Source organism: Trichoplusia ni, chromosome 1 (genome assembly GCF_003590095.1).
Source record: "Trichoplusia ni isolate ovarian cell line Hi5 chromosome 1, tn1, whole genome shotgun sequence".
Classification (NCBI taxonomy): domain Eukaryota; kingdom Metazoa; phylum Arthropoda; class Insecta; order Lepidoptera; family Noctuidae; genus Trichoplusia; species Trichoplusia ni.
This window is the reverse complement of record NC_039478.1, coordinates 16806156-16824006: the sequence shown is the minus strand read 5'-3', so window position 1 is coordinate 16824006 and position 17851 is coordinate 16806156. Positions and strand designations below refer to the sequence as shown.

The window sequence follows — 17851 nt, the reverse complement described above, 5'->3', positions numbered from 1 at the left end:
ATAGTGCACATCGCGGCCGGCGGCCGTAAGACAATCTCATCCAATCAATCTATGCGATCCATTCTCGACGGCTCGACTAAGGTCAACTAGAATATCCGGAGGGGCCCAACAATAATAGACGTTGGTATGTGATCGAATGTAGAGTCCTCGATAAATACAATGAATTCTTTAAATACGAGCAAGAAACACTATAGAAGTATTGTAGTGTAATTCTAAAAGCTAATTAGTAATGTAAGTAATTATTTTGTTATATTTGTACGCCGCGCCGTAAAGGCTAAACATGACTGTCTATTATGTTTCCTTTAACAACTGGCATGCATAAATATGTATGTATACTCATGTTAATACAAATAAAATGATCTTTATCTTTATCTTAAACACTTTTTGTTTTTCTTTTAGGTTCTTGGCCATTTTAACATTGAAAAAACAGAAAAACACTCATGCGTGAACTTTAATCTGTGTCCTTAGATGCTTTTGCATATTAATGGTTTAGTTAGGGTATCCGTATCTCGTCGTTTTTCTAAAGCATCAAAACAAAAAAGCATCGTAAGCGTCGGGACTTCGTTAAAAATATTAGATTTCGTGTTAATAAGGAATTTAGCTTTAGATAAAATTTGCTATCTAATAAAATATTTGCAGCAAAGGCTACTGTTCTAAATCTAAGTCCAAGCAGCTAGCTGTCCTTTTAAATAAATTCAGATGTATCAAATTGGGTCCAACATTTTAATTAGTAGCTTCCCGAGTGGACGAACACATGGCGGTCACAACAATGTCATTGTTCGTTAAATTGTGCAAGCGTGTCGGTTTGTGGTGCAAGCTGCGCCATTGTCGGCGAACAATAGGGAAAGCCGCGGCCAGCTTGTGCGATAGACTTCATGGGGCCATTACACCAGCGGGATTTCTAGATGAGTTTTTTTTTTCGAGTTTAAATCCACATGGATTCGGCCCTGGGCATCAACAGGAGAAAATCTGGCGGTTTCTGCAGCAACATACTGAAAACCTCAAACACATTCAACGGTGTGTCAAATGGAAGAGCGTTACATACTTCAGAGGTCAAAACAAAAATAAGTACAGTGCTTAGGCGTTTTTTTTTATTCGCAGCGCAGTCGATAATATTGATGTTATTTTCACTAATTAGCCACAATTACTGACCCATTTAGATATTAAATTATAATTTATGGACTTACGAATTATTGGAATAAGTGATGACGCTATTCTTGTGGCCACACTCTAGACAGAACATTTTCTATGAATTAGGTTCTATTCCATTGTCGTATCGTCGTTAGGAAAAAAATCAGCATCCGCGTATGTAAACAACTATAATAGAATATTATTATTGTGTAAGGTTTTATTTATTTTTAATACGAATTATAAAGATTGAAAGTTGATAATTTGACTACTGTAAGGTTTTATTTATTTTTAATACAAATTATAAAGATTGAAAGATGTTAATTTGACTACTGTAAGGTTTTATTTATTTTTAATACGAATTATAAAGATTGAAAGATGTTAATTTGACTACTGTAAGGTTCTATTTATTTTTAATACGAATTATAAAGATTGAAAGATGTTAATTTGACTACTTTCCGATGACGGAACGTTTTTTGTTGGCTGTTGGCGGGTCAACTAATTTTTGGGCGGGATTGATATTATTTTTGAATAGTGCGGAGAGTTATTAAAAAGTACTGTTGATTAATATCACCTAGGTGTTATAACTTGTGTAAAACAATATCGATTGGAAAAATAAACAGTGTAATTTAAGTACAGTGTGGAGTTTGATTCGATATAACCTGTTATATCTCAGAAGTGGTATCACCGGCGTAAAACTGCGTAAGTATCCATAGTCAAAAACTGTAAATAGCAAATAAATAGTGTGATTTATATAAAAAAAATAGATTTGTTGGAATTTGTTTTTATATTATCGAGGATCTACACTAATATTATAAAGCTGAAAAGTTTTTTGTTGTTTGGTTGATCTAATTAATTTTAAACATAGAACATGATTGTCACCTAATTATATATATATGAGTGGTAGTGGTCACAATGAAATAAATTAAATTTTCCAATGTATTCATACCTCACGGGGCGGTTTATCCGGTATAATTAGCAGTAAATTTATCACCTTCTTTCATAATAGTAACCACCCTAGTCCTAATATTAAGGATGGTATGTGTAAATTGAAATTTCTCAAACACCTTTAGCATTTATTAGCACAAATTATAAATACAACATGGTGTGGTAAATATAATGTACGAAAATAAAACCGTAAATTGTTGTGAGTTGCAGAAAGGATGGATCTTTCCAAGGGCCGTAAAGATGATCATCGGCGTCTAACAACGCCTCATCGTGAGCAGAGCGGTGTGAGGCGCTCACGCAGCCGTAGCCGTCGTAGTAGCGGAAATCGATCGCTGAGGGAGCGAGAACAAGATTTGGAGCGACAGCGACTTCATCGCATGGAACACGTGCTTCAAGGGGAGCGTGACGCAGAACTACGGATGAGTCGTACCAAGCAGCAGCTGCGGATGTCTCATCGCAGTCCGCGTGCCAACTCCGACCATCGTGAACAGCGTGGTGACTCCGAGCGACGCGGATGGCGGCGCGAAGACTCCGTGCGTCGCGAATTGCGCCGCGACGATTACGAGCGTCGTCAGCACGATGCCGACTACGAGCCGCGGCAGAGCGACAGGAGGCCTTCGCGACACCAGCAGCGGGATCAACAAGGCCGCGACGCTAGCGTGGGGCGACGTTCAAGGTCATGTAGCCCTTCCTTCAGTACTAGAGATATTTACAAAATAATTCAGTCATTTAAAAATGATAAATCGTCACAGTCGTTTGAACAGAAAGCACATTTAAACAATAAACTTGACTATAAAAATATCTTACCGGAATTTGATCCTTCCACAAAAAATCAAAGAATGGACGTATGGTTAAAAAAGGTGAATGAATGTGCTTCTGTTTACGGCTGGGACGAAAGAACTACAATCCATTTCTCCATGCAGAAACTGCAAGGACTGGCCAAAACTTGGTACCAAAGTCTAACTACAATTCTTTATTCATGGACAGAGTGGCAAGATAAACTATTGAAAGCTTTCCCGTGCGAACAAAATTATGGCCAGTCCTTGGAGGACATGTTGAGACGGAGGAGTAGGTTTAGTGAACCAATTGAAAATTATTTTTATGAGAAACTTGCCCTACTCAATCAGTGTGAAATCAGTGGTAAACGTGCCGTCGACTGTATCATCCATGGTCTCACAGATAGGACGGCCAAATCTAGTGCCTTAGCTTTGCGATGCTCAGAACCTGACCAACTTCTACAGTTTTTACTAAGCAATAAGGACAACTTCAATCAAAATACTGTTAGAAACAAAACCTCTGACCACTCTAGTTCAGCTGACACTAATCAACAAAATAGAACTAACAGTACGGCAGGCGGTAATAGTTTGTTGTTTTGTTACAATTGTAAGGAGAAAGGGCACCCTTACCTGAAGTGCCCCAAGCCAATACTCAAATGTAATACCTGTCACAAAATAGGACACAAAACTGAAAGTTGTCAATCAAAACCCGAAAATTCAACTACAAAACTAAATAATGTACCGAAAACAATGTGCATATCAAATTCGAATCCTAGTGCCAAGTACATAAAACGCGTACTAGTCAATGGCTTTTTTCTGGAAGCGTTCGTAGATTTAGGCAGTGAGGTTTCTTTAATCAGAGAAACTAGTTTTGGCAAATTAGGAGTCGAACATGACGGAATACCATCAATGATGAAAGGTTTCGGAAATGGAATTGTTCAGTCCTTAGGTTCAGTGTCACTTAAGTTATCGATCGATGACGTAGATGCTGTTGTGGTGTGTAAGATTGTGGACGACTGCTTACTCGAAAAACCGATGCTCATTGGCCAAACGTTTTCGGAGCAGCCTCATATTGTGGTATTTAAGGATGCGACTAAGTTGCAGTTCTTTAACCTTGCCACCGAAATACCATCTCATTGTTCCATTGATGATGAAGTTCGTCTAGAACAGGTTAGTTTTGTAGGGCATAGTACATTGTATGGTATCACAAGTGTACGGGCTGCAATGGAGACTAAATTTCGTGGCAACATATTATTGAATACGAAAATTGTAGGGAAACCAAGCGAACAGTATGTCGTACTAGGTGGTGTCTATCAGGCTAGAGACGGTATTTTGAACGCTATGATTATGCCCTGTTCTATCCCTTGTTCGCTGCGGAAAGCTTCTGTATTTGCTCGAGCTGCTAAGGTAAATGTTGTAGATTTTAATGGGGCAGTGTCTTCATCAGATACTCCCGTCGCCGCGGAATTTCATTGCGTTAGAAAAATTGAACAATGTCAAATAAAATGTGGGGATTTAGCGTCTCAGCAAGATCGAACCAAACTTTTAGAGTTACTTCAGCGATATGAACATTGTTTTGCTTTCGACCTTAAGGACTTAGGGTGTACTGATGTCACAGAAATGCAGATCGAACTTAATAGCGATCGTCCCGTGGTATACCGGCCTTACCGGCTCTCACATCACGAACGTGAGCAGGTCCGCGGTATGATAGACGAGATGTTAGATGCGGGAATCATTAGAGAATCTGTATCGAATTATGCCAGCCCCATTATCCTTGTTCGCAAGAGAGACGGCAAGACTCGTATGTGTGTTGACTATAGGATGCTCAACTCGGTGACTGTCAAGGAACGGTATCCATTACCAATCATTGAAGATGAGATTTCTCGTTTATCTGGTCAAGCGTGGTTCATTACGTTAGATTTAATGTCAGGCTATTACCAAGTTCCCATTGCCGAACAGCACAGACACCTCACAGCGTTTGTCACGCCAGACGGACAATACGAGTTTAATCGTGTACCGTTTGGTTTGGCCAACGCGCCGGCCGTCTTCCAGAGAATGATGAACCGCGTATTGGGTCCAGCGAGATTTGACAAAGCTACCGTTTATATTGATGATTTACTAATTTATGGGAGCAATTCTGATGAAGTTCTATTAAGACTTGAAGAAGTGTTACAGCTCTTAACTGATGCCAATCTCAAGTTGAATTTGTCCAAGTGTAGTTTTCTGCAAAATCAAATAGACTACTTAGGTTACGAAATTAGCTCCTCAGGAATGCGACCGGGTGAGGCCAAAATTCGATCTGTATCCAACTTTCCCAGGCCTCAAAACGTTCATGCAGTACGTCAGTTCATAGGTCTGGTTAGCTATTTTAGAAAATTCATTCGAGGATTTGCTGAGTTGGCTTTTCCCCTTACCAAGCTACTGAAAAAGGACGCTAAGTGGGAGTGGGAGGTCAATCAAGAAGAGGCTTTCGAGGCACTTAAGGATATGTTAGTTAACAGACCGGTCCTTGCTATTTACGATCGTCATGCGGAGACTGAGCTGCACGCGGACGCCAGTAGGATTGGAATCGGGGCAATCTTATTACAGCGTTCAGCTAGTGCAGAAGCGTTGAGACCAGTTGCTTACTACAGTCGACAGACAACTCCGGAGGAAAAGAACTTCCACTCGTATGAGCTTGAAACGCTTGCCGTAGTTTGTGCTCTGAGGAAGTTTCGAGTCTTCTTGATAGGTAAAGAGTTCAAGATTGTCACTGACTGTAGTGCTCTACGTTCCACATTTCTCAAACGTGACCTTGTACCCCGGATAGCTCGATGGTGGCTATCTCTACAAGAATTCGATTGTATCGTAGAGTATCGAGCTGGTGTAAAAATGGCACATGCGGATGCGTTGTCCAGAAACCCAGTAGATGATGCTGTTTTACAAAGTACTGGTCAGTGTCCTTCCATATTAGCAATCACTGATGAGGACTGGCTTCTTACTTTACAGCTAGGTGACACAGAGTTGGCTAGGATACGTGACATTGTTAATAGTGACCTAGATGCGAAGGGACTCGAGTATGTTAAGGACAATTATATCATCCGGGACAATAAGCTCTACAAATACTTGAACGGGGATAAAACGAATATTAGGTGGGTAGTACCAAAGGGTGCGAGGTGGCAGATTTGCAAGATGAACCACGATGACATAGGGCATGTTGGTTATGAAAAGACCTTAGACCGTATGAAAAGTCGATATTGGTTCTCTAAAATGTCGCGGTTCGTAAAAAAATACGTAGGATCTTGTATTGAATGTGCGTATGCGAAGAAAACCGCAACCACTCGCGAGGGGTTATTACACCCCATCATCAAAGTTGCAATCCCTTTTCATACCGTGCATATTGATCATATCGGACCATTCGTAAAGTCCAAAAGGGGCAACACTCATATATTAGTGGTCGTTGACTCTTTTACTAAATTTGTATTCATAAAAGCAGTCCGAAATACCAAAACCTTGAGTGTGATCAAAGTTCTTGAAGACATATTCGATACCTTCAGGTCCCCTGATAGGTTAGTAAGTGATCGTGGAAGTTGTTTTACCGCGCACTCTTTCAAAAGATTCTGTTTAGACAGGGGTATCAAACATATTTTAAATGCGGTGGCGAGCCCTAGAGCTAACGGACAGGTTGAAAGGTACAATCGCACTATATTAGACTCCCTAACCGCACAAAATCTGAAAGACGGTGAGAAAGACTGGGACAATAAGTTAGGAAAGATACAATGGGGCTTAAACAATACATTACAAAAAACAATAGGTAGGTCTCCAGCTGAGGTGATGTTCGGGTTGAAAATGAACAGTGAGAATAATCCTTCACTCAACGAAATAATAGATTTAAGTCAGGAACATTACGATATATCCGACATTCGAGAGGAAGTCAAAAATAGAATCGACCAAGAACAAGAGAAACAAAAGCAATATTATGACAAAGGCCGAAAATCGGCACGTATCTATAATAAAGGTGATTTAGTAAAAATAACCAAAACCAATTTTCAAAATAATGGCAAGAGTTCGAAGCTTTTACCTACATATGAGGGCCCATTCAGAGTTGTGAAAATTCTAGGACACGATCGCTATAAAGTTGCCCCTATTCCTGGTTTTGAGGGGATGAGAAGTAAACGTAAGACTACGGTAGCCTCAGATAGGATGCAGCCATGGATACACATTGTTTCGTTAGAGCTTGATGATGACGACAACGAGATGGAGATTATGGATGACAAAAGTGATGATGAAACGCAGAACTCTTCTTAGATTTATCACAGATAGACTTCAATTGTTTAAGATTTTGCTATTGATTTTGCTACAAAATGATAATGAATTGTTTCAGGTCAAGTGCGAGAATGGATGGGTTCGCAACTTGATTCCGATACGATGTTGAATTGATTCATGGGTGATCAGAAGCGAGAATGGATGGGTACGCTACCTGATGCCTGTGGTCAATTTATGATTTTGATTGGTTCATTAAAGGTACTAAGATTTAATTAAGATATTATACCCTCGAGAATGGATGGGTTCGAGGTTATTTTACAATGCATGGATTTTAAATATTGATTGCTTAGATATGTACTCGTTTGTTGTTTTATTGTTTAGCTGCCAAGTAATACCTGATTCTATACTAAGTGCAACGTATGTTATGTTTAGAGTGTAATTCACAAAAAAAAAGCTAAATTCTCTATATTAGGTTAGTATTGATAGGAAAATACTGTCTTCAAATTTTCCATACGAATGAGACAACCGGCCGTGTGTAAGGTTTTCAACGGTGGCGTGCATGGGGCCATACACGTCATCAGGATGGTCGAGTGTAAGGTTTTATTTATTTTTAATACGAATTATAAAGATTGAAAGTTGATAATTTGACTACTGTAAGGTTTTATTTATTTTTAATACAAATTATAAAGATTGAAAGATGTTAATTTGACTACTGTAAGGTTTTATTTATTTTTAATACGAATTATAAAGATTGAAAGATGTTAATTTGACTACTGTAAGGTTCTATTTATTTTTAATACGAATTATAAAGATTGAAAGATGTTAATTTGACTACTTTCCGATGACGGAACGTTTTTTGTTGGCTGTTGGCGGGTCAACTAATTTTTGGGCGGGATTGATATTATTTTTGAATAGTGCGGAGAGTTATTAAAAAGTACTGTTGATTAATATCACCTAGGTGTTATAACTTGTGTAAAACAATATCGATTGGAAAAATAAACAGTGTAATTTAAGTACAGTGTGGAGTTTGATTCGATATAACCTGTTATAATTGCGTAAACAAAACTAAATTGCTTTAAAACGATCGTTAGATGCCTTGTCAGCGGTTTTGAATTGACATCCATATTGTATGTGCATACAATGGATAGTAACAGATGTCGGTTGAGGAAATCTTGTTATGTTTGATTCTGTAGCGTATTGTATGGAAGATGTTATTTTTCTGTAGTTGTAAACATCAACATTGTTTTGTAAGAAGTTGAATGACCTATAAGCAGTGTCGGTATCTGGCAAAGATGTGGACACCAATTGTATTCGTATCTGGTTCACCATAATTGGTTACCCATACGTAGGTACGGCGTGTATAGTATGAGCACTTGACCTAACAATTAAGGAATCGTTTATTCTGATTCGTTAAAGCCTGGGGAGAGCGAAAATATGTACAAAAGATACTGTTTCTTAAAGAAAAACAACTTTGGTTATGCATTTTGTAATGTAGATAGGTAGGTACTTAAAAAAAGGATTTGTCGCTGTAGATATATGTTGATATCTAATATATATTATTCTAGAACATACAATGGCCAAGAGACCGAGATCGTTTTATAGAGAATCAGAATAACGAACGATCACATGCGTTTTATTGTGACTCAATTTTACACATTAGGGTGTATACACATTTAAAAATATCAGATCAACACGTGTTGTAACCGTGCCTTTGTTTTTTTTATAACGGATGCACCCGAACTTTTATACACGACATGTGTTAGATTTAATTTATTATTTGTTTGTGTCCGACCGACATCAAAAGAAGAGGAGGTTCTTATTTCGCCTTTGTTTCCTCAAAGCTTTGCACTGGATATGCCTACTGATTTTGTTGATTCTGCTTTCTTTCGGTCCCATAAAAGTACTTACTACAACTGAAAACTACTTATTGACAGTATCGATAATCAATGCATAGTTATATTTTCTCTTAACTTTCCATGGTCATCCAATTAGCCCTAACCAAGCTCATTCGATAGCTACTTATTTCTGCAAAGTGAAAAATCAATTTCTATTGACCTACTTACAATGGAATATATTTCACAGAAAATGATAATTTTGCATTTTACAAATGAATAATTGCGTGTAAATAGTAGGTAACAAAGAATATAGTGACCCAGTTTTGAATAGGACGAGGTTTTTACAGAAAAGCATTTCTTTGTTAATACAAACATGTATTTAAATACATACGGAACATTTTGTTGTAACCAGCCACGTTTAAATGAGACAAGTGTCCGCCAGCAGGAGTACAATCAATAATAAATAACTGTTGTATAATTTAAAATAAATCATTTACTATATATCCCGATTCCTTAACTTTTCATGAAGGGTAATATAGTAAGCCGTTGAAGTCTTTCCAATAGTGGATATCTTTGGTTGAAAAAGACATCAACGCATTAAAGAATTTCTTAGATACTAGTAGATTTTATAGTTAGAAAACTTCTAAATAATTTACATTTTAACGTTTGCATTTTTAGAATATTTTAATGTAATAAAAGCGGATATTGTAATAAAGCAAACTTCTGTATTTTGACGTCACAAGTTATAAGTCCTTTAAACTCTGTACTCGGTAGTTTAAAATTTAGAGACTTCAATTTACATTTAAGTTATGTGAATTAATTAGTTATTTATGGATTTATTTGAATATTCATAGAAAGAACGTCACGTATTAACGTTACTTGTGTTTACCTACCTACTAACTTACATACTAAAATACCAACACATCGCTGTATTAACATTACACCCATTAATTATTTTTATTACGCCCTGTTATGGTGGCAAAGGAAATATTTGATCCGGCCCAAGGTCTATGATCATCCTTAGCGCCATAATAGAGTGACTAAGTGCGCAGTCTCACCTCGGAGCGAGTCTATAAATAATCACATTCGTGGATGACGCTGAACTAAACATATTTCTGTTCAATACGGCTACTAGCTGGGTCGTGGGGCGCGGCACGAAGCGATCGCTGCAAGCGATAACATATATTTATAAAATGTTTACATACATGTGTGTACACAGCTTTACAGGGCTCGAAATGTAACCTACAGCCTTGCCAACAGATGTCGTTACATTTGACACTCAAAATAAAGAAAAAAGGCCTTGTAAGTTATTTTTTTAAGTAAGAAAAATATATTATTGCAGAAAATATTACTATAGGTATAATATACTTGTGATAATCCGAAATTTTATAGACAAAATGCAGCGATTTATTAATTCAAAATGCCAGTTTCACTAGATGTCGCTGCTGTCTAGTTAAGTTTGACAGAACTTGTGTATTGGTAAATGTTCGTCTCTTCTCTTTTGCGCTAATCATTCAACCAGTTTCAATTTGTACATCATTTCGTGCTGAAGTGTTTGGTGAACAAAACATTCGTATTGATTCTTTGCAGTAATGACGTGAATAATAGTAAAGTGGTTCGTGCGCAATACAATGGGTCGGTGTGAAACGTTCAGCACAAGGTAAAGGGCGATGTTCCCGTTCTAATAAGACAAAAGTATCGTCCTTCACACATTAGTGGAGCATCGTTGTGCAAACAAGGTGTTATCTACACGCCGCGTAATGTTAGAGGTGATTATTGAAATGCTAATAACGTTACACTGCATGTAAGTACGGCGAGCCGCATCGCGCTCTTAAATAACTTCACCTGCGCCAAGCAGCGACGTGTTTACTAACTCTCTTGATGGTGGTGGGTTTCTATCGCTTGATGCTGTAGCCAGTACAATACAGCTTACTAATTGAACATACAACCATGGCTAATGTAAAGGCTAACGTAAAGAGCAGATTAAAAGCACCAAAAAAAGCGAAAGTGATGAAAAAAGGTCGAGGCAGACCATCTAAACAAAGTAAAAAATCGTTGACAGGTCCCAAAGAAAGCTCAGGGTCGAAACATAAGTCAAATGGGAATGAAACAGACTTTGAAATGGTTATGAGAAGACCTAGCTCGCATAAGGTAATGACAGTTGATGAAAAAGTACAATATATATTGCAAAATGGGCATATTCTTAGAGAGAAGTTTATTGTGAAGCCTCCTACGAATGCCAGACCTCCACGTGAACCAAGGCAGAGGGCAATTTTTAGAAGAAAATCAGATATTGAGCGTCCATTAATGACAAAAACGGGCCGTCTGAAAAAGAAAACAAAACCTAACTTGCAACTAATTGATGACATATTGAAGAATGAACTCATGATACAAGACACGGGCAGTCCTAAGAAACCGAGTGAACCTTTACCTGTTGTAATAGACAACAATAATGACTTTGACATAACAGACCAGAACAACATAATAGACTTTTCAGATTCAGAAGATGATCCTGATTATGATGTGACTTTTGATGAAGAGTCCTCAAGTGGCTCGTCAAGTGACAGTGAACAGTGGTCCGATGAATGTCCTGAAAAGCCCCCTAAGCGAATAGAAAAAGATGCAAATGGCAAACCAATAAAAAAGTTCAAACGCAAACCGAGACACATAACTTTGAAGAATGGAGTTGTATTGAGACTAGCATATTTTGAGTGTGACTACTGCAAGAGAACCTTTAACAAAAAATGCTCACTCCGTAGACATATGTTCATGCATCTTGACATAAAGCCTTTTCCATGTCCGCGTTGTCCTGAAGCTTTCAGGAGTCGCTACAACATGCAAGTCCATGTTGAACGCTACCACAGGTCTGACAATGATTCTGACTTACATGTATGTAGCTACTGTGAAGCAACTTTCCTAGTGAAGGCAAATTTGGAGACTCATCTGCAGTCTCACATGACTGTTGAAAATACATATAAATGTATCTACTGCGGTAAGGTTTACCAACACCACACAAGGTTAATGCATCATGAGAAAATACATATGGTGGATGGATACTACCAGTGCTCACTATGCAGCATGAGTTATCGTTGCCGCAACCGCTTGTATGACCATGTTAAAAGCCATTTGAAAATCAAAGATTTTGTGTGCCAGTACTGCGGTAAAGAGTTTCTAAGGCAGAATTCCATGATGAGACATGTTGAAGTAAGTCATGGTGGTGTTAGGATTGTGTGTCCTATTTGCAAGAAAAATTTGAAAGGACATTTGACTGAGCATATGCGTACACATCAGAAGAAGCGGCCTCATAAATGTCCGGACTGTGGGCAGTGCTTTGTGCAGTCCACTCAGATGAATGTCCACCGGCGCGCCCACACAGGGGCCAGGCCCTACCCTTGCAGGATATGCAAGCGCCGCTTCTCGCACTCAAACGCTCTGATGCTGCACATCAGACGTCACACAGGAGAAAAACCTTTCCCCTGCGCCTTGTGCCCGATGACGTTTTCCCAACTGCCGCATATGAAGTGCCACATGCGCAAAATACATGGGAAACTAAATCCATACAAATGTTCCAAGTGTGATTTGTTCTTCAAGTTAAAATCTGAGCTTGATAGCCATGAAGCAACATGCACAAACGGCACTAGTCCAGATGCTGAAACAGGTAAAAAGAAAAAGTCTAAGAAGTCCGACGACATTGAAGTGGACTCCCCGATGCCCTTGCACCGCATGAGGTACCTGCTGGCTTTGCTCCTCACCATGATAGCCACGGAGGAGAAACTTAAATTCCTAGGTGCGTAAAACTTTCTTTCCTACGAGTTTGTTTACACTACACTCATAAATGGCACAGTTTTTTATTTTATTTCGTGTGGAGTACATTGCTTAGTGTGTGTCCGCCAATAACGGGTCATATATCGAAAACGCGTGCACCGATCATAGCCCTTATCAGTTTAGTATGATAATATAATTTTGACTTATAATATTGTCTGGTACATAAGACATCAACGCGTTTTCATTCAGTACGATCATCACAGGTCATTGAATTTAATCGTAGTAACAAGGTCGTAATAACAACTGCGCCGTCATTGAAAATGCAAGTGCGATCGATCCGAACTCGAACATTACGAGGCACTATCGTTTTTATTATTCACTGGGTTGCGAAATCGTGTGTGCCGAGTGCCGTGTGCTTAAATGTGTAGTGCAGCGTTAAGTTGGCACGATGTCCATTGCATAGCTTATATCATCATGGTTTTTATTCTAGCGAACATACTTGTTGTTGTATGACGACATGCGAGTTTCCGCCGAGGTTTACGTTATGAGTAATAACTTCGTGAGTGAGTTCATTTCCCATTGTGTTGATAATTTTGGTGTTGGTCGGTGATGGCGGGTGAATGTAGGTTATCGGGAAATGGAGCTAATTTTAAGAGGTATTTTCTCCTTGGCTTTTGGGAGCGATGGTGGTGGATAGACTTTAAGCCCTTCAGACCTTAAGACCCTTCTTAATTTAATAAGCTATGTAAATAAGCTTATCTGAACCTTCTGTAAACCAACCATTTTTTAAACCATATCTAACGTGTCTTTTTCTAACAGGTTTCAACAAACGGCTCATAGACGAACTTCTTATTGAATCTCTGGAGGCCATGGGTCAAACTCCTTGCAAAGACGGTTCTCTTTCGCCGGTAGTACGTCTGAGGAACAACATTGAGGTGTTGCTACTTGGGACTGTACCGAAAGACCAAATGGAGAAGTTTAAGAAAGAGAACAAATCGACTGAAGATATTTTGGAACTGCTGACAAGTGAAAAAGATAAGTAAAGAGTAAGTTGTTCACATACATGTCAAAAGGGCACGTATATTCGGGGCCGGTGATAAAATACTGCTAACAAAACAATGACGCACGCGGAACGCATGCGACTTAAAAAAAGTTGGAATACTTTTTTAAGTTTCCAACACCCTAATAAAGCTCGCACGTGTTGTGACAAAGTATTTATGGTCACGTGTGAATCCTTTTTTTTGTGGAGCTGCGCTCTACTTTGTATGTAGGTTGACCGTCTAAAGCACGCAAGTTATTATGCTATTGATCGGTGTTTAACTACGGCAACGCTATTATCGGATCGATTACGAATTACGAATGTAAATTTTTCTATCAACGTTACATGTAGTTAATGTAGTCCATAAAGAAGCAAAGAAAAAAGATATTCAATGCAATTTTTATTAACAACCGATTTATCTTATTCAGTCATACATTAAAAAAATATATATTAGTTTCGACGCTTCGTGTGTAAGCTTTAGCTATGGCAATAAAACTGGTAAATACAGTACAAATAATATAAGACTTATAGCTATACAGATTGTTGGACATTCAGATTAATCAATAGTTATACATTTGCATAATGTACGTTTGAGTAGTTTAGTTGTCCGCCCCGATATTTAGATTGGCCCAAAAAAAGTTGTTTAAGGTTCATTTAATATAATTATCATAATCCCTGCTATTTATTTATCATTCTATCATTATTTGAATTTTATTGCAGAATATTTTATACTTCGGTGAACTCTGATTGTCGTCATTCAATTGTTTTTGCTGTTAACAGTTTTTACACGATAAAATTATGGAGCGAAACAAATGAATGACGGCCCCCATCACATCACTTATTTAAATAACACTTATTTAAATAATTTATAAGTTGGTAGTTATCCAATAAAGAACGACCCTACAATAACCCATAGCTTTCGCTTTTAATTAACAAACACTTTTTGAATCGTAGCATTTTGTAATCTCGTTATCAACAAGGGGTACTCTCAATCTAGAACTTTTCGTGCTTTAAAAAAAATATTTCTTTTCTATAGATCTTTTATTGCTTAACTGCCTCTCGTTTTAGTATTTAATCTAGTACCTACCTTTCTCTGGGTTGTAGTAAATAATTACGCCTATTATTAAGAATATCAATAATATACAAGAGGAGCTGCCCCTAACTATGTGCTTATTTTAAGATGTGTGATGTAATTTACAATAATTATGCCATATAGAAGAATATTTTCATGATATCTTATTAAAAACCAATGGTTGGTAAGCTTTGACAATATTATAGAATAAGTAATTGTTCTCAGGTTTGCAATACAATACATAAGTACTAAAATGAACAGGAAAATCTGTGGGATATTTATCTAGCACAATAATAATTATGGTCGCTTAGTAAAGTCTTAGAACTTTAATAACGCCTGTTATTTATAACGACAAAATACCGTTTAAGAATGCATAGGTTTTATAGCATAATATAAACCTATATTACCTATATTTGTATCTTATGCCTTCATTTGTAGTGGGCGTTTGAAAAATCGCGCATCACTAAATAGATCTGTTTCGTAAACAAAAACGTGAGTCCTTACTGTATACTCCATATTGCACTGCTGCACGAATTTTATTGTACGTTCGAGTAACTAAAACTACATCTAAATAATATATGCAATGTTCTATATGACACAAGGATACAAATCCTGCATGCTGGAGTCGTTTTATAAAAAAATAAAAAATGCAAGAAAAAAATCATAGACAACCTCTAATGGGCAGATTCCTTTTTTTAGCTTTAAGTCTTAGATAATAATTTACATTAAACTTTTCAACACGTTCATACGATGTGACTTGCCATTAAAACAAAGTGATTATCCCAAAGATAACAATCGTACAGCATTTTAAAATGTTATTTATCTTAGTTTTAAATTATATATAGCATTCCTTTTTAGAATGAACGTGCCATTATTTTAGTTGGGTGAATGTATAATTTTATCTTTATTGTATTTTATATCTTTTATTTGGAATATAAAGTTGGTTTTTATGTTTTAAACTGTTGGATAGGACAATAATCGGCTATTATTTGTAATTCCTATTTGTGAATTGGTTTGTTACTTCATTTTAAAGTATTATGATTATGATGTTCGCCATTAAAACTGTTTTGAACCAAATTTACTCGTCTGTAACGTTCGTTAGTAGGTTAAGTATTTAATGTAAATTAAAACCAACAAAAAACTAGTTGAATCTCAAATTAACGGAGATGGATTCTAAAGACGACTCATATTCAAAAAACTTAAAGATTCGCTTTTCAAATGAGTTCTAACTTGAAAAGTTTCTATGTTAATTTATGCATTTCATAATGTGCAGACAAATGACGATCAGCCAAGGTCATACTTTGTTTAACATTCAATACAAGAAGCAAGTAGATGGCACACCGCGACTAACACAAAAACGTGTCTAGTTTAAGTTAATTTATTTCTTTTAAACAGACAATCGTTAGTAGTTCGTATTATTAGTCGTTAATAATACGCTGCAAGGCCTGCACGTGGACAAAAGGAAATTGCCTCGCTCGGATCATTGAGTAACGGCGTAAAATCTGTGACGCGTGTGACGTCACGGTTCGCTGCGTGTGCGCACGCTTGTACACAGATTGTATATCTTTATTGTTATATGGAGAAAGCTTTAGGCGAACGATAAAGTTGATAATGATTTTAGTACCTACGCTAATATTAGACATCGTTATTTTTCTTTTTGAAAATGTTGTTCTTGGTTTGGGTGCTATGTATACGATATGCCTATTTTGCAAAGGTTGCGTAGATTTTTACAAGTTGATTCGTGCAATAGAATCTATTTTTTAAAATGTTGTTTTTGTAGTATTAGCCTAATAACGAACGAAGCAAAAAAACATTTGATACCAAATTATCTCTTTCTATATGAGTGCCATTTGTTGTTGTAATTTTAATGAATTGATCTTTTATAGACTTGTTCTTAATAAAGAGCATTTCATATTTAACTAAAATTATGATTCTTGTATGTTTGTGTATTTTACTTATTTAAGGCTCGATTTTTCAATTATCAGATAACTTTTATCAAAGGAATAAATGTGGCCGTTTGACATATTTTCTATACAAAAGCTGTCAAAACGTCAAATATATTCGTCGAATAAAAGTTATCTGGTGATTGAAAAATCGGCCCTTAGACTGTCTGCCTTATCAGTCGGAATAAATTATTAAGCAAATATTTTTGCAAATATTCTTTGTAGATCTTTATTTTATGTCTATTCATGTTATTTATTTAGGTACTTTTATTCTTACATTATTGTTTAAATAAACTTCATCTGCCATATCATCTTTATAAATGCTTAATAGCAGTTTAAATTACATACTGAGTGAAATGGATTTTATCCGTCAAAGATAGCAGTGGCAATAAAAAGCGCGCGTACCTAAATTAATTGTATGAGAATACACAATATCTATGAAGCAATACTGTACAACTTATTTCTTATGCAATAGTGTAAATATTTAACCTATTTATCTACCGCTAATAAAATGAGAAATGTATTTTTAAATAATGTTTGTGGGTTCGAGGTTTAGCCAAAGAAATCCCACCTTAGTATTAAGGTTGATAATTGTATCCGTGTGTGTGGTTGCAACTTAGGACAGTATTCGAATAGAATAATTAAAAAGTAAATTTACACATGAATGAAAAATTGTTAAAGTTAAATTATAAAAACTACTATGAAGTTTAAGGTGCGATACAGAGAAAATAATATTTTATATAGAGAATACATTTACATAGATATTTTTCTTAAACTTGAAATTTGACATAATCTCTATTTTACAAATGACATAATAGCATAGCATTTTACACGTTCGAATACTGTCCGAAAGTACCAAAGAATATTGTAGTGAATTCACCTACATTAAATACATTATAAATTATGTTTTTTTTTTTATTATCCCTGGCCCTGGGTATACTGCTACCAGTAAATACTATTATGGTTATGGAAGCATAACTGTGCAATAGACGGCGTAGAGTGGTATCTCTTTCACACCTGCAATAATGTTACTTTAAGGTTTGCATTTGGGGGAGGCCTACGTTCAGCAGTGGACGGCAATAGGCTGAGATGATGATGAA

The 17851-nt window shown here is 36.8% G+C and overlaps 1 protein-coding gene across 4 annotated transcripts; it reads left to right on the top strand.

Moving 5' to 3' along the window:
• The first annotated feature begins 10376 nt into the window (after positions 1–10376).
• LOC113497398 (zinc finger protein 79-like) lies at positions 10377–17654 on the top strand. 4 transcript variants are annotated; one of them, XM_026876968.1, is made up of 3 exons: positions 10378–10592; positions 10995–12719; positions 13517–17654. In XM_026876968.1, the coding sequence occupies exons 2-3, from the start codon at positions 11054–11056 to the stop codon at positions 13738–13740; spliced, it is 1890 nt and encodes a 629-aa protein (XP_026732769.1). In that variant the 5' UTR covers positions 10378–10592; positions 10995–11053; the 3' UTR covers positions 13741–17654. The 4 variants fall into 4 exon arrangements, with proteins under 4 accessions (XP_026732747.1, XP_026732769.1, XP_026732762.1 ...); XM_026876961.1 differs by having other exon boundaries at positions 10378–10701; XM_026876953.1 differs by having other exon boundaries at positions 10378–10736.
• Positions 17655–17851: the final 197 nt, after the last annotated feature.